The sequence below is a fragment of the Onychostruthus taczanowskii genome, unplaced genomic scaffold, assembly GCF_017590055.1.
Source record: "Onychostruthus taczanowskii isolate IOZ18803 unplaced genomic scaffold, ASM1759005v1 scaffold7, whole genome shotgun sequence".
Taxonomy (NCBI): Eukaryota; Metazoa; Chordata; class Aves; order Passeriformes; family Passeridae; genus Onychostruthus; species Onychostruthus taczanowskii.
The window spans coordinates 9072215-9087992 of record NW_024504786.1 but is presented as its reverse complement, the minus strand read 5'-3'; the positions used below and the strand labels follow the sequence as shown (position 1 = coordinate 9087992).

At 58.5% G+C, this 15778-nt stretch overlaps 2 protein-coding genes across 7 annotated transcripts; both read left to right on the top strand.

Annotated features, from left to right (window-relative positions):
- Positions 1 to 137: 137 nt before the first annotated feature.
- ATP6V0B (ATPase H+ transporting V0 subunit b) lies at positions 138 to 6658 on the top strand. Of its 5 annotated transcripts, XM_041421814.1 has the most exons (9): positions 314 to 656; positions 3221 to 3269; positions 3388 to 3574; positions 3752 to 3835; positions 4279 to 4356; positions 4931 to 5000; positions 5335 to 5386; positions 5775 to 5965; positions 6340 to 6658. In XM_041421814.1, the coding sequence occupies exons 4-9, from the start codon at positions 3777 to 3779 to the stop codon at positions 6361 to 6363; spliced, it is 474 nt and encodes a 157-aa protein (XP_041277748.1). In that variant the 5' UTR covers positions 314 to 656; positions 3221 to 3269; positions 3388 to 3574; positions 3752 to 3776; the 3' UTR covers positions 6364 to 6658. The 5 variants fall into 5 exon arrangements, with proteins under 5 accessions (XP_041277744.1, XP_041277748.1, XP_041277745.1 ...); XM_041421810.1 differs by lacking the exons at positions 314 to 656; positions 3388 to 3574 and adding an exon at positions 138 to 302; XM_041421811.1 differs by lacking the exon at positions 3388 to 3574.
- A 2477-nt stretch (positions 6659 to 9135) lies between these two features.
- B4GALT2 (beta-1,4-galactosyltransferase 2) lies at positions 9136 to 15730 on the top strand. Of its 2 annotated transcripts, none has more exons than XM_041421807.1 (7): positions 9136 to 9312; positions 11533 to 11919; positions 12279 to 12514; positions 12586 to 12776; positions 13047 to 13169; positions 14185 to 14289; positions 14423 to 15730. In XM_041421807.1, exons 2-7 carry the CDS (start codon positions 11604 to 11606, stop codon positions 14571 to 14573), a joined length of 1122 nt encoding a protein of 373 aa, XP_041277741.1. In that variant the 5' UTR covers positions 9136 to 9312; positions 11533 to 11603; the 3' UTR covers positions 14574 to 15730. The 2 variants fall into 2 exon arrangements, with proteins under 2 accessions (XP_041277741.1, XP_041277742.1); XM_041421808.1 differs by having other exon boundaries at positions 9299 to 9435.
- The last annotated feature ends 48 nt before the right edge of the window (positions 15731 to 15778 follow it).

The following is a 15778-nucleotide window of genomic DNA, read 5'->3' as shown; positions in this document are numbered from 1 at the left end:
GGAGAGGTGATGGTAGCCAATGGAAATACGCGCTGCTCGCGGTGCATGATGGTGTGAGTAGTTTCCCTGCCACTGTCAAACCAGGCAGCCAATAAGCGGGCGCGGTGGCAGCGGTGGCGTTCCGGTCCTTCCGTCGGGGCGCTGCAGTTCCGGTCAGGTGCCGCGCGGGTCAGGTGCCCCGGCCCGCTCCGCTCCCGCCGCGCTCCCCGGTGCCGCCGCCGCCGCCGCCGCCGCCATGACGGGGCTCGCCCTGCTCTACTCGGGGCTCGGTCTCGCCTTCTGGACCACGCTGCTTGGCGTCGGTCAGCGCCGGGGCGGGGAGCGCGCGGGGCCGCGGAGAAGGGGGGTCCGGGGGCTGCGCTGCGGGGCCGAGCCGTGCGGCAGGAGGGGTTTGTGGGCCCGAGGGGAGGCTGCGGCTCCCGCCTGTGCCCGTGCTGGCCGCCTCTTTGCTGCGGAGGGCTGGGAGGGTTGCTTTGGTGTGGAAAAGGAAGGCGGGCGTTGAGGGGGGCAGCGTTGTCAGGCCCCGGTTGCCGCGGTGCTCCGTGCGGCCGGTCCGTGGTCTGTGGCACGGCCGGAGTGCTGCTGCGGGGATCCCCAGCCTGGGCAGCGCCCCTCGGGGCTTGTAGCTGCTCCCTCGGAGCCCCCCGCGGCGCCCTGTAAGTCCCACTCGCTGCTGGCTGTGCAGCTTTCAGCCCTCCGAGCCTGTGCGGTTTGAGCAGTTGATTTGCTTCTCTGTGTGTGCGAGAGCAGAAGGGTGCTGTGCCGGTCGGGGGTTTGGTAGATTGGTTTGGGGGGAGGTAAAGGCAGGAGGAACCTGGTCCTTCAGACTCTGATGGTTGATGTCTCTCGGGTGGAGAGGTCGCCTTGCTTTGCCAGGCTGTGGCAGCATGAGAGAACGTGCGAGTCTGGATGATGGTGGAGCTGCTTCGTGGCAGCCCATGCCCTGCTGCTGAAGGTGTTGGGCTTTTGGAGGATGGATTTAATGCCCCAGGGCCGGCAGGTAGATTTTGTGCTGGGACTGCTGGTTATTCTCTCTTAGCACAGAATGAAGCGACCACAAACCAGGCAGAGGCTGGGGAAACCTTGGCCATTGCTTCAGTGTTTGTGTGAGAGGAGAGAATGAGTCAGAAGTGAAGGGTGTCTCACTCCCTCGTGTTTCCAGGGCCTGGTGAACCCGGTGTGGGCCTAGGGCTGCCTCACTGGGCTCTCTGAATCATGTAGCTCACCCCAGTACAGATTCACCCTGTGGATGTGAGACTGTCAGAAAATGTTGCTGAGCTGAACCCTGCCCTGTTGCAGTCCCTTTTTGAGGAAGACCACGAGCAGGAAGTGGTCTTGCTCCATACAATGTTGCAGCAGTGTTTCTTTGTGTTTTCTGTCTTTGTCCTAAGCTCTGATTTGATCCTCCAGTCCTGCTGCCCTGTCTTCCGTCCTTCTGGCTTTAGGGCTGCAAGTGAGAGCTCACAGGAAAGTGTCCTTTACCCTGTTTCTTTTGCTATGAATCTAAGGTTACACCTGCTCTTGAAGAGGTGAAAGGTGCCCTGAGGACCTGCCCTGAGCTGGTTGTAGCTCTCTTTTACCACTTCTGGGGAGTGGAGGCAGCTGAGGCTGGATGGGTTCAGTTCCTGTTCTGACAGCCAAGCAGCAAAGCCAAAACACAAGTAACAGACTGGCTGGACCCAGCACTAGAGATCATCCTTGAAGGTTGCCAGACATGCAGGCTGGGCTGTGGCTTTCCTCTGTATTCCCTGGCTGTGGTAGCACCATTCTTCATTCCTGTGTGTCACTACAGGGGAGGGGGGCACCCCAAATCTGTGGCAGAAAGAGTGATCAGCATTACCACCTCCCATTATGGGGCTCACTGGCTTGCCTGACAGTGCTTGTGTGCCTCCAGAGGCTGGTGAGTGGGGTGCTGAGACCTGAGCTGTACGTGGAGGGGTGAGCACACAAGAATAATGGGGACATCCCTGCTGCAAGGGATCTGCAGTGCTGAGGCCTTCCAGTGGGATGAATTGTCCTGCAGGCCTTGGCTGTGCTCAGGGAAGGGCATGGCCCTGCCCCCATGTTTCTGCTGGGTAGATTGCCATTACCCCCTACTTCCAGGCTGCTACTCTGGGGTGGAAGGGAGCAGTGGGACGCGTGCAGTGACCTCTTTGCTCATTTGAGCTTTTCACAAGTTTCCCATTTCCTCTTTTCCCAACCGTGTGCGGGATCAGCGTCGCACAGGCACTGACTGGTTACAGTCAGATATGGCAGAGCTGTCCCTTCACCCTCTGTGCCTGGCATGGAGCACACAGTGCCACGATGCCTGTGCTTATCTGTTCCTTAGGGCTGGCTCACCCTCCCTTTTCCAGCAAAGAGCGAGTGTCTCTTCTGGTCTGCAGTCATGTTTCCCACTCAGGAGCTCAGAGTAAGGCAGGGTTTTGGTGCAAGCACCTCTGCATGTTCTAGGGATGTGACTCTTGGCTGTGGTTCGTGGTGAGAGGTGAGCACAGCAGGGCAAGCTCTCCTTGGAAAGGAAGGGCTTTTCTGAGTTTCTCAGGACAGTGCTTTGGTGTCTCCCACCTGTGCTGGAGTATAAATGTATCTGGAAATTACCCTGGGGGAAATGCTGAGAACAATAGTCATGAAAAGGGGGTGTTGGAGGAAAGCTGGAGCTTCTTGTGTTGATGGGCTCCTGGGAAGCAGCACAAACGCCGATGGGATGGTGATGTAGCAGCGTGTGGTGGTCAGTCAGGGCACAGCCTTGCTCCTCTTGTCCCTCCTGTGGCAGGGAAGAGCTCACAGCTGGTCCCCTGGAGCTGTGGCTGTCCAGCAGGGCTGAGCCATTGGACAGCCACAGTGGAGCCATGCCGTGGCACAGGGCTGAGGATTGCCCTTGAGACCCTGTAGCTCAGCAGGGCCAGGAAATAGAAAGTGGGTGTGACAAGAGCCATGATCATCTTCTGGGCAAGACTGGGATGGGGTCTGACAGTATCTCAGGCCCAGGCTGTCTGTCCTGTGCTGATGTGGAAGTGTTGGGATCATGGGGGTAGGAATTGGAGGGGACACCCTGCCCCACAGCTCTGCATGCTTGAGCCAGTCTTCCCAGTAACCCTCTTTCATGCTGTGCTGTGCTCCTGGGGCTTTGCCTCGGGGCTTCGCAGGTGGGGGAGGAACGGGCAATGCTGGATCCAGCTGGTGCCTCCCTGGAGGTTTCCATCTTGTTCTTGCTTTCCAGGGATCTGCTACACAATATTTGACCTGGGCTTCCGCTTCGATGTGGCTTGGTGAGTTCCCTGTAAACTCGGGCACCTCAGGGCTGTGTGAGGAGGCAGGCAGTGCTGGCAGTGCCTCCCAGGAGCAGCACTTGCTTTTGAGTGATGGGCAGTGGCCACTGCGTCGCAGGAGAACAAGAGCTGCAGTGAGCAGGGCCTCTGCTCCCCGGGAGGTGGGATGGATGCAGCCCCTGTGTTCCTGTGGCTGGCTCCCTACGAGGTCCTGGTGCAGCTATTGCTGCTCTGCCCTCCACGTCTCCAAGCCCAGGATTCTGCTTCACAGTGAGGGCTTGGGAGGAAGATCTTGATCCATGCAGGTGAGGGTCCTGTGTTTCTGGCTGGCAGACAGAGGTTCTCATGTCCCACTGTCTGGCTGCCCAAGCCCTCTTGGGCTTCATAATTTGGTGGAGGGGTACCTGTTTTGGGATAGGCTGTGTGGTGTTACTGTGGGGGCTCAGCCTCTGTGCTAACTCAGGACATTTCTTCCTCTCCAGGTTTCTGACAGAGACCTCACCCTACATGTGGACCAACCTGGGCATTGGCTTGGCCATCTCCCTGTCTGTGGTGGGAGCTGCCTGGTGAGTGGGATTGGCTCTTCAGCATTCTCCTGCTGTCCCTCCTTGGTAGCTGTGTATACACTGCAGTTTTCCCACAGCAGAGCAGGGTAGAACAATGTATACATGTAGGACTGTGGGTCACCACACCAGTGAGACTGAATTGCTGGACCTCTGGGGGGTCTGGGTGGACCAGCCCACTGGCAGCAGTGGCAGTGGAAAGACAGGAAAGTCTCTGGAAGCTGTACCCCTGAGCCTGGGCTGTCCAGTGGTGGCTCTTGTGCCCCAGCAGTTCTTCTGGTGCAGGTGGTGCAGCCTGGGGCCACTCATACCCTGGGAGTGGCTATGCTGAGTGCTCAGTGTCCCCCATCTGCATGTGTGATTCTTTGCTCAGCTGAAAGATCCTGGTTTCTGTATAGAATTCTGTGAGTGCCAGATCTTCTACCAACCACCCTTGTCTGCTGCAGGGGGATTTATATCACGGGCTCCAGCATCATTGGTGGTGGAGTCAAAGCCCCACGGATCAAAACAAAGAATCTGGTGAGGTAAGCACAGACCTGGGGTTAATTCTTGTGCTGCACCTGAGTGGGGCAGGTCACAACCCAGTGAAGAGGCTTCTGTCTGCTCTCTAGCTGGGTGCTCCTGGCAGACTGCTCCTTGCTGATCTGCTGATGCTGTTTGCTTTCAAAACAAAGAGCCCTAAATGAGCCAGAATGCTGCTTTGAAGGGTCACTGTGTGATACCACACTGTGAATGAGCCCAGTGTGTTCAAAACAAACACCCTGACATCACACATCCTGCCCAGCCAAGGGTTCTCCTTGCACAACCCTTCCACAAGGAGCAGAAACAGGCTGGTGGAGGGCAAGGCTTCCTAGACCTCCTTCCAACAGGATCCTTGCAGCTTACTCAGGTGCCACAGCAGAACCAGCATCCAGCCTTTGTGTTTGGCAGCTTCCCCTAGTTTAAAAGTAAAGCAGTGGATAGCTTCCCATATGACTGTGGAGGGGTCTGGCTGGCTGGGCATGAAGTGTCAGGGGCTCCTTGGGGTGGGGTCTTTCCCCCAGGACACTGGTCAGACTGACTGAGGCGCTGTGCTCAGGCTCTGCCTTTCTCCCACAGCATCATTTTCTGCGAGGCCGTGGCCATCTATGGGATCATCATGGCAATAGTCATCAGTAACATGGCTGAGGTATGGGAGCACCCGGGCTGCCGTGCCATCCCTGCGCCAGCCTCGGGGCCGTGGTGGGGATGGGCAGCTGGCCATGGGCCAGTATTGTGAGGGGTGGCCCTGTGGGGACTTGGAACACTGTTGTGCCTTTGGGAGCCCCTGGACTGGTGGTCTGTGTGGTGATCCTTGCCTGTGATGAAGAGAGGGTTGGGACAGCACACACAAGGCAGATTCCATGAAGCTGTGACATGGAATCAGGGACCGGCTCTGGCCGAATGAGGCTGCCTCATGCTCTGTCAGGGACAGGTACCTTTTCCAGAGACAACACTAACCCGGGTCCTGTGCTTTCCCTCAGCCTTTCAGTGGAGTCACCCCAGAAGAGATTGGAGCCAGGAACTACCATGCAGGTAAGGACTTCTGGGTCCCTGGTGCTGTCACGGTGAGCACTGCCACACCCTGACCTCCACCTCTGACCCACCCATTGTCTGCTGCTGGTGCCTGAAGGACATGTGACTCTTCTGGCAAAAGGCAGCCTTTTACTTACCTTCTAGCACCTCCTGTGCCCAGCAGGCTGTGCTGCACAGCAGCAGCACTGTTCCTCCCCTGGGTGGAGCAGTGGCCTGGCACTATTGGAGCTGGGGCACACCTCAGAGCAGTCCTGCTCTCCAAAGAGGATGTTGCTGGGGCTTGGCAGTTCCTGGTCTTCTGTCACCTTGAGACATAGCTTCTGCAGCATGTCCTGGGTGCAGGTGGAATGGGGTTACGCCCTGCTCTTGCAGTGTTCCTCTCTCACAGGTTTCTCCATGTTTGGAGCTGGTCTGACCGTGGGTTTATGCAATCTCTTCTGTGGGGTCTGTGTGGGCATCGTGGGCAGCGGGGCTGCCCTGGCTGATGCCCAGAATGCCAGCCTCTTCGTCAAGATCCTGATCGTGGAAATCTTTGGCAGTGCCATAGGGCTGTTTGGAGTCATCGTTGCTATCCTGCAGGTACCTGCTTCCTGAGGCCACCAGGCCTGAGTGAGCACAAGGTGCTGTCACCCTGGATGCTTTCCAGCCCCAGGGAGACACACCTGGGTTTCAGCACAATCTTCTGCATTGGGATGGGGAGGCTGCTTACAAGGTTTGGGGTGGCACAGCTCTTCCCAGAGCATACTGTGCCTGTTTGCAACATTGGGAATCCTTCTGATGGCCCATCTGTCACCGACAGTGTCACCTTGCATGCACCTTGTGTGACACTCATGTCTCACCAGTGGGAGATAAGCTGTCTGCAGCTTCTGGATGTTCCTGGGATGCTTGGGTGGGACTGGGGTGCTGAGCTGGGGTTTGTGGGCCACAGCCTAACCTCTCTTCTTTCTTTCTAGACATCTAAAGTAAAAATGGGCTGAGCCCTCTTGCACTCAGCCTGTTCCAGCCCACCCCAAGAGGTTCTGTATATACTTATTTAATGTTTCTATACTTGATTGGGGTGGGAGATTCCTGGCACCGGCAGCAGGAGCCTGACCGCGTAGAGCCCCGTCCTGCAGATCAGTCGGCCCCTTGGAAGAAACAAATTTCTCTGTGTGAATTCTGCCCCCAGCAGCCTGGCCCAGCTCATGGAGCCCTGCTGCTGCCTGTCCCCGGTGTGTAGAATTGACCATCAGTGCAATCCTGTGTCAGTGAAATAAATATGGTTCTTGTCCAGCTCTTTCTCTTCCCTGTGCATGCTAGGGAGGTTTACAGAGAGCAAGTGCTGGTTTGGGCTGCCCCAGTGCTCAGAGATTCCTCTCTGTGCTTCTGGCAAAATCCGTCCTGTTCCAGGAGCCTAATGGTGTTCTGCCTGTGTGGGGTTAATTCTGCTTTCTCAGGCTGGAAGAGCAACCCTCTTTGGGCTGTGGGAACACAGCTGTGCCTTGCTGCCTGGAGCAGGTACAAGGCTGTTGGAACAGGCTGCATGCAGCTCTGAATTGCCTCTGCCAGGCTCCTAGCAGCCCAACGTGAGCCCAACACAAGCTGCTTTGAGCCTTTCAGCTCCCATCCAGGTAGCTTAGTGTAGGGAGAGTGTACACAGTGTCCATAGCCCCGTTGTGTAGCTGGGGAGCACCAGAAGAACAGATATGTGAAACTTTTGCCCCTTCAAAGGACATCCTCCAGCCAGCAACTCCCTGGTGTGACTGTTGTCTGCATGCTGGGGCTGTCCAGTCTGCAGTTCCCCTCCATTCAGGGAGAGGTCCCAGGGGTGGGAACACTTTGTGCTGGCTCTGTTCCCTGTCTCTGGCTGTGCTGAATAGTGTGGGGAAGCTGGCTGTAGACAGCTGGACCTCCAGCTCATCTGCGGCTTGGGGGAAGGGAAGAACAAGGTCCTTCTGCATGTGCTCTGCAGAGAGCCTGGAGGCTGCTGCATCTGCTGTATCCAGCACAAGGCCCTCGTACTGTTCTTCTCCCAGTATACCTTCATAGAGAAAGCACTGATCTTCGAGTGCCGTGTCAGAGCAGATGCACGCTTAGAGCTGTGCTTCTGTCTTCCCATGTGGATGCCACAGGCTGGGGCAGCAGTGAGACTGCTGGAGCCTGCTGATTCTTGCCCTTGAGCTAGGGCAGCTGCCTCTGCATGACCCCCTGGTATCTGCTGCTCTCCTGCCTCTGTTCCAGATTGTCCTATGAGTTTTGGGGCTGCAGTGTATTTCAGCCCTGGGTGCGTGACAGTTGTGGCCGCTGTACCTGCTAGCTGGGCTGGATGTCCCCTGTGGCTGGAGGCTCTCACAGGAGCATTGTGAGACATGTGTAGTGGCAGGGCACAAACTGGGCCCTGCCTCGTTTGAAGAAAGAGTGTCAGGTGTGGGCAGAATTTTACCTGTTCTGTGTGGGAGCTGCATAGCCATTTCATCAAAGCTCAGTAAGGAGATGCCTGGAGCTGGAGGGGCTGTGCTGTGCTGGAGTTAGAGAAACTGCTTTATGGGTTAATAATCTTCCTGGTTAGCAGCTGTCTTGAAAGACTCACCCACTTGTCTTTCAGGGATGGGCCTTGCCCTGCCCTGCCCAGATAGAAATGCATCTGCTGTCAGAAATGTGCCTCTGTGAGGTGCTTTTCCACTCTCCCGATCCTGCCTGTGTATATCTCAGCTTTGGCAGGGGAATGGGCTCCAGACTTGCCCACAGGCTCCTTACAAGTATATGAGACCCATCAGGGCTACTCTCAACATGACCCACAGCCTGCCTACCGTAGCCAGCTGTGATAAGGTGAGCATGCCCTGTGGTTCTAGGTGTGCATTCTTGGGTTCCAGGACTTGGACTAAACACCTGCTGCTCAAGCAGAGGGAAAAAAAGCTTAAACAAGGCTCCAGGATCTTACACCTAGTCTCATTTAGAAGCAGCAGGAGTTAAAAGATATTTTGGTAACCATGTGTAGGTATGGATGAGAAAAATGCCACCTGCTGAGGAGCTAAACCAAGAGCTGGAGAAGAGTTGGACTGCTTTCAGCAGGGCTTATTTGCAGGGGTGGAACAGGGCTGGGCTGGGTAGGTGCCATTCGGTTCTCTTCTGGAAGATTGTCTGCAGAAGGGAGCTGGAAAGTCCTCGCTTGGGTGAGCAGCCAGGCATGGGAGGAGGAGGGGGCTCAGGGGACAGGGTTGCTCTAAAGAGGCACAAGTGCTGGGGAAGGGAGCTGAATGGGTGGCAGAAGGGAAAGGCTGCAGACAGTGCAAAAACTACTTGTGGTGGGCCAAACTTGTGGTGGGACCAAACCACGATCTTTCACTGATGCCATTGTGGTAAGGAGAGTGAGATTCTCAGTGTTTCTTAGCAATGAAACATAGAAAGGGTGGTGTGGTGGGGAAGGAGCCACAAATAGGTTGCAAAGGACGCTGAGCCAGCACCACCGGCCGGGAGCGTGGGAGTCGCCGCAGGTGGGTCCGTGGAAGCGCTGCCTGCCGGCAACAAGGAGCAAGGGAACGAAGAAAGGCCGGGACACCCTGTGCCTGTGTCCCGGGGGTGCTCGGAGGGTCCCCGGAGCCGCGCCTGGGGCGAAGGGCTGAGCACCCCGTGGTGCAGCCGGAGGCATCGCGCAGCCCCGGGCGTGTCCGCATCCGTGGGATCCGCGCCCGCGGGCCTGGGAGCCTGCGGGACTGCCCTCCTCGGCCCGCGGCTCGGGCGGAGCCGGCGTGCGGGCGCGGCCCCGTCTCCCTGCGGCTCTCGGCGGTGCGGCGGCCCGGCCGGCTGGGCCCCCCGCAGCCCCGGGCATGGGAGCCCGCGGGCCGGAGGCCGGGGCTGGAGGAGGAAGAGGAGGAAGAGGAAGAGAAGGAGGCGGCGGCGGGGGCCGCTGACCAGCGCCGGGGCGGCGCGGCAGCCCCGAGGCCGCGGTGAGTGGAGCGGCGCGGGCAGGCCTGGCCGGGCGGGTGAGGCCCGGGATGCGACCCGGGGGATGCGATCCCGGTCACTCGTGGGCGGCACCACTCCGGCTCGGGAAAAAGCCTAATTTTGTGGTTGTTTCTTGTTTTTTAAATAAGTTTTTGCACGTGTCGGGAACTGGGAAAAATCAGGGGGTGGGGGAGCGTTACTTGTGCTGAATGCGGCCCCTCGCCCCACTTTTGGCCGAGAGGTTGCCACCTTTAGGGCATCGGGGCCACCGGCTGCCACCGTGCCTCCCTTCTCCCAGCCCTGGGATGTCCTGTGGGAAGAAGGATTGAGTGCACGGGGTTGAGCATCCCCTGCAAAACGAGCATCACCATGGCACATACTGCACTGGCTTGAAACCCTGGGGACCAGCTCCCCATCCCCAGGTTGCTTTTGGCCTCTCACACCCCGCACAGATGCTGCCGTGGGGGGAGATGACATCATATTTCATAACCCCCTCTTTAGCAGTTTAAGCCCACTCATGTTTGTGGTGTCCTGTGGCCATTGCTTGATGGAGTGCTTTGCTTTTGTTCTTGCTGAGTGTCACTCCCTACTTGCCTCATGGACCATTCTACCAAAGGGCCCCTAAAACCAGCTCTGATTTTTCTCTATTGCATCCCCATCTGGCTGTTAAGGCACCACCACTCCATGCACTGCACAGGTTTTTGGGGGGCTTTCTGGCCAGTGCTGGGGGCAGGCAGGTTCCCGTGTCACGGGCTGTGTGGGGTGACTAGGCACTGTGACTGGGGGGGAAGTCTGAGCAATAACAGCAAAGCCAGCTTTTCTTCAGAGGGCTACTTCCAGAAAAAACTGGATGTGGGGTTGTGCTGCTGACACATGCCAGGACCCCCCCATCCACAGGGGTACTGCTCTGCATCCTGCAAAGGGAGGGTAGACATAGTTGGGGCGTTGGGCTCAGATGCTTTTCAGCACCTCCCTGCCTGTGGTGGGTTCCAGGGCCTGCCTGCCAGGGTCAGTCCTGTGACTGGGAGAGGACACCCCAGAGCAGGGTTGGGTGAAGGATCCTCCCTCACACCTCAGCTCCGATTCCCTTACCCATCCAGTGTGGCCGTCACTGCTGATTCAGTGCCCTGTGGCTCCCTGGGGAGCCCCACTGGACAGGGCTGGCGGCTGCCAGTGACCAGTTGCCAGCACTGTTGGGTGCTACCTGCACTCCTGTTGGGGGTTCTGCTGCAGATCCCCAGCCACCAAGGTCTCCCCAGGGACCATGCAGCAGCTCTGGCCTGTCCCGAGATCCTCAGGGCTTTGTGAATCCTGGTGCCTGTCCCTTGTGATTGCTTTGCTGTGTCCTAGCAGCTTCTCTAAAAGCAGGAACTACCAGGGCAGGGCTCAGGGGTGCATGGCTGTGCTGTGGTCTGAGCCCTGGCAGTGGCAGGGCTGGGAAAGGCCGGATGGTTTGACTTCTCTGGGACTCTCTAGTGACTCTCCCAGCTGGCTTCCCAGCAGGGCTCTGGCCCAGCTCCAGGCGTCATGTGGGAGATAAGGGAACCCTGACTTCCAGCAGGCCAGTGTCCCAGGGGGCCTCACCATCAGGAGGAGGGGAGAGGATCTGCCCTGCTGGCTGTATGCCAGATCCCCCTGGATGTGGCCCGGAACCCTGACTCAGAGGAGCTGGGATGTCCTGCTCAGCTCGGCCTGGCATGGCTCTTATTGCCGCCCTGCTTTGGTGCTGCTGCTGGGGTGTAGCTCTGTGGGGAGTGAGCAGGATGGGGAACAGGGAAGTGGAGTGCCTCAGAAAGGGGTGGCTGGTGGGGACACCTGTGGTGCTCTTGCGACATCCCAGGCTGGCCATGTTTTTGGAGAGTGTGGCCTTCATCAAAGGCTCAACGTCCATGGAGGCTCTTTGTGGCATGTCTGGAGGTGTCTGCGTACTCTCTGTGGGTGGGAAAAAGGGAAGGGGAGTGGATCTGTCCTGTTCTGGATTTGGCCTAGGAAAGCGAGGAGGTGATTTGCTATGTGGGGCTGAGGACCTCTCATAGCTTCATGGCTGTGCCTTCAGAGCAGGGTTCCAGGTGCAGCATTCCCCCTGGGGTGCTCTCTGGCATACCAGCCTGCAAGCCCTTCACGTCTGCATCAGGCCTGTGCTGCTCCTGCTGTCCCAGTGTCATTTGGGCTGTGTTGGCAGCTCAGGTTTGTGGTGTCCTGAGCGTGAGGTGTCTTGGCAGGATCAGGACCGTGGCTGGAGCCGCCCCTCTGCCCCGCCAAGCGCACATGTCCGCCTGCCCGTGCCCAGAAGATGACCAGGCTGCTCTTGGGGGTGACCCTGGAAAGGATTTGCAAGGCTGTGCTGCTGCTCTGCCTGCTCCACTTCGTCATCATCATGATCCTCTATTTTGACGTCTACGCGCAGCACCTGGACTTCTTCAGCCGTTTCAACGCCAGGAATGCCTCGCGCGCCCACCCCTTCTCCAACTCTTCCCGCCCCAACGGCACCGTTCCCAGCTACGGGCCAGCCGGTGCTGAGGCCCCATCCCCCAGCACCAAGCCCAGCACCAACCAGTCTGCCACTGAGAAGCCCTTGCAGCCCTGCCAGGAGACACCTCCTGGTTTAGGTGAGACATGCTGGGTGAGCATTGGGAATGAATTTGGGCTCTGACTGTGAACATGGGGCTAAGGTGGGTGCTCATGGCTGACATCCTTATCCCCTGGGCCCTGGGCATGGCTTTCCCATGAAATAGTAGAGAAACCCCAGCCTGGAACAGTGTCAGGACAGCTGGTTTCAGGTTTTGTTATCCCAGTCTCTCCACCCCGGTTTAGGAAAGGTTCTAAGTGCTCTCTGCCCTCAGCAGTGCCAGTCCCCCTTGCGGGTCCCCCTTGCTGTTTGCTTTACCACTCTGGGCAGGAGCGGCAGGTGACCATGACCCTGACCATGTCCTGTCCTGTGGGCATTGCCTGGCCCTCCCTCTCACAGTTGGGCGCCTGCTCATTGAGTTCAGCTCTCCCATGAGCATGGAGCGAGTGCAGCGGGAGAACCCTGATGTGCGCCAGGGTGGCAAGTACACCCCCCCAGACTGCCTGCCCCGGCAGAAGGTGGCCATCCTCATCCCGTTCCGGCACCGTGAGCACCACCTCAAGTACTGGCTGCACTACCTGCACCCCATCCTGCGCCGGCAGAAGGTGGCTTATGGTATCTACATCATCAACCAGGTGAGGGGGCAGGGGCAAGGGGTGGCAGGGCTGGGGTGGACGAGCAGGCATTGCTGAGCTTTGCCCTGCAGTTCGGTGAAGACACCTTCAACCGGGCCAAGCTGCTCAACGTGGGATTCATGGAGGCACTCAAGGACGACGAGGAGTATGACTGCTTCATTTTCAGCGACGTGGATCTCATCCCCATGGACGATCGCAACCTCTATCGCTGCTACGAGCAGCCACGGCACTTTGCTGTTGGCATGGACAAGTTTGGGTTCAGGTGGGTGCCCTGGGGTGCTGGGGTGTTTCTGCACAAGCAGGGCTGGAATATCTCTCTGGGATGACATCAGGGCAACCACCCCTGGATTGCCACCTGGGACAGGCATGAGGTCGATGGCTCGAATTGTGGACCTGAGATGGTGGAGAGCACAGAACCCTGGGTAGGAGGGTGACAAAGGAAAGGGTTGGTACTTGTACTTGGGGGTCCCCATGGGGCTCATCTCCATCTTTACCTGTTCCTGGGACCGACCCATTTGCTGTCAACCTGCAGGCTGCCCTATGCCGGCTACTTTGGCGGTGTCTCTGGGCTGAGCAAGTCCCAGTTCCTGAAGATCAATGGCTTTCCCAATGAGTACTGGGGCTGGGGAGGAGAGGACGATGACATCTTTAATCGGTAGGTGCCCAGCCCCTCACTAGCACTGACTGGTTGGGGTGTACCAGGCTCCCCCTGGAGCACTGAATTAGCACTCTTGACAGCATGGGCCATGCCACATGTCAGGGAGGGATTGAATTACACTCCAGCTTTGGGATTGATGACCCTCTTGGATGGAACTGGCCTTTCCCAGGGTGCTGGGGGGCTGCAGGACACCCCTCTGCCTCTCTTGTGGCTGAAGCTTGCAGCGTGGTGTTCCTGTGGGCTCTGCTCCATACAGGGGCTGGGATGCTAGACTTGCATGTGTCCAGGGCTGGGATTAAAAACTTGGAAACATCTCAGTGCTGGCCATGCAGCAGCCACACAGTCATTCCTGCCTGCAGCCGGCAGGCAGCAGTACAGCTGCAAGCTGAGCAAAGCCCAATCCCCCCACACCCTGTGTTGGGTGCCAGAGCTGGATAATGGCCACCTCACCTCCCATGGGTTCCCCCCGTGGTGCTGCCCAGGGAAGCAGTGTGCAGCCAGTGGGGTGTAACCAGCCTGTAATGGCCAGACTAGCAAAACACCCTTGTGGGAGCCCTGGACATGTGGCACGGTTGTGATTTCCATACAAGGTGGGCTCAGGGTGGGGGACAAGAAGTGTGTGGAGCTCTGGAAGAGCTTCAGGCAGCCCTTGATCTGAGGGGAGGGCTCCAAGGGAAGGGCTAGGCAGCGGCATTCAGGGAATGTAAAGGGCAGGGGCCACAGAGGGAGGGAGGGAGGGATGGATGGCTGCCTGTGTGCGGCACAGGCTGAATGCAGCTGCCGGTCCTTGGACGGGAGTGGTGCTTTGGGCACACTGCCACGGGGCAGTTGGCACCCTTGGTTATGACACTGGCCTGGGTGGGGTCTGGCTTTGCTCATCTTGGCTTGGCACAGCTTTGTTTAACCAGGGACAGGTTTATTTTCCCTGGGGTCTGACCCTGGAGGTCTCTGGACTGGGGAATGTCCCACCCTGGTGCCCACACACTGATCCCACCCTTCTCCTGGCCCCCAGCATATCCCTGAATGGCATGAAGGTGTCGAGGCCCGACATCCGCATTGGGAGGTACCGCATGATTAAGCATGAACGCGACAAACACAATGAGCCCAACCCGCAGAGGTGAGTGAGCCACAGGGCTGGGGCAGCTGGAATGCTGGGCGATCACTTGGCTGCTCACCCCCTCAGAGATCCAGCACTGCTGGCACTACAACAAGACATCCCTCCGTCCTCATCCTGCTCTTCTTTCCACCAGATTCACCAAGATCCAGAACACCAAAATGACGATGAAGCGGGATGGGATCAGCTCGCTGCAGTACCGGCTGGTGGAGATCTCCCGCCAGCCCATGTACACCAACATCACGGTGGAGATCGGCAGGCCGCCGCCCCGCCTGGCCCGCGGCTAGTGCTCCTGTCACTGGGAACCCCTGTGCCTGGGCTTGGCTGGGCATGGCGGGTTTTGCCCCAGCTCAAGAGCCGTGACTGGACAGGGATGTTTTCTCCCTACTCTGCTGCCTTCTGGAGACGGCTGCCCCCCAGCCGGCCCTTTGGTCCCTAGGATTCCTCTGTCTCCCCCATCCCCACGAGTGTGTTTGCAGGACCCCTGCCCCATACGTGGTGTGTTGGTGGATGAGCCCAGCTGCCCTGCAAGCAGCTCCTGGCACAGAGGGAGGGGGCAACCCCAGGCCTGGCAAGGAGCCCCCAGTCCATGCCAGCTCCTGCCTGCACCCTGGGTGGAGAGGGTGAAATCCCACTGCTCTGTGAGAGCTGGAGGGTCCCCACCAGCACTGTGAGAAGTGGGGTGCAGGCTTCCCCCTTTACCAGCGCTGGAGCCACTGCTGCCCCAGCTGGGGATGGGAGCAGCCTGGGGCCCCCAGGCAGGCAGGCAGGATCAGGGCGAGATTGCTGCCCTGGCCAGGCACTGCCTATGCTGCTGGGCACACAGACGTGGCTTGCTGTCTTCCTCTGCTTTAGTCTGGTGCTTAGAGCCGGGCCCTGTCTCAGCTCTGCCAAACAGAGACCTCTGATTAGTGAATGCCCCTCGCTGTGCCTCAGTTTCCCCAGGGCTGGGGGGATGGCAGCTGTATCCCATCCCCCTTCCCCAAAGGCAGGTGCCGTGTGTGTGTGCAGCCCCTGCCTGCGCCTGCCCTCACCTGCCCTCCCCACTTCGGTGGGGGAAATAGGGCTGATTTGAACCCCCCAGCGCCTCTTGGTGGGGGCTGGTGCAGCCCCCCTCTAGCAGGGAGGGAATCTTCTCCTTGAGGTCTCCCCTTGTCTGCCTTCCTGCTTCCAGGCCAGGGGCAGGGGGGCTGCAGGCAGGAGAGGCCGGGACCATGCAGGGCAGGAGCCCTGTGCCCCTCCATGGGACTGGGAGCCCCAGCACCCCTGATGCTCCACAGGGGGCTGGGAGCAGTGGGGATGGGAGCAGGGCAGCTTGCCAGGGCTGGGGGGCACCGGCGACTTTTGTACATTTGAATGTCTGACCCTTTTTTCAGCGTACGTTGAATGCAGCGTTCGGTCGTAGAGACCGGGGGTTTTGTATTTAATAAAAGTTTGAAAAGTTGGCAGGCTTTGTGGGGGTGGGAGAAAACACCATCTGATGAGGAAGTGG

Excerpts from the sequence above, each read along its gene's own strand:
- ATP6V0B (XM_041421809.1), top strand. The coding sequence starts at position 2,935 with ATGATCATCTTCTGGGCAAGACTGGGATGGGGTCTGACAGTATCTCAG. Across the intron at positions 3,270-3,751 it reads TTCCGCTTCGATGTGGCTTG|GTTTCTGACAGAGACCTCAC; the intron begins GTGAGTTCCCTG and ends CTTCCTCTCCAG. Across the intron at positions 5,001-5,334 it reads TCATCAGTAACATGGCTGAG|CCTTTCAGTGGAGTCACCCC; the intron begins GTATGGGAGCAC and ends GCTTTCCCTCAG.
- B4GALT2 (XM_041421807.1), top strand. The coding sequence starts at position 11,604 with ATGACCAGGCTGCTCTTGGGGGTGACCCTGGAAAGGATTTGCAAGGCT. Across the intron at positions 11,920-12,278 it reads GGAGACACCTCCTGGTTTAG|TTGGGCGCCTGCTCATTGAG; the intron begins GTGAGACATGCT and ends TCCCTCTCACAG. Across the intron at positions 13,170-14,184 it reads GACGATGACATCTTTAATCG|CATATCCCTGAATGGCATGA; the intron begins GTAGGTGCCCAG and ends CCTGGCCCCCAG.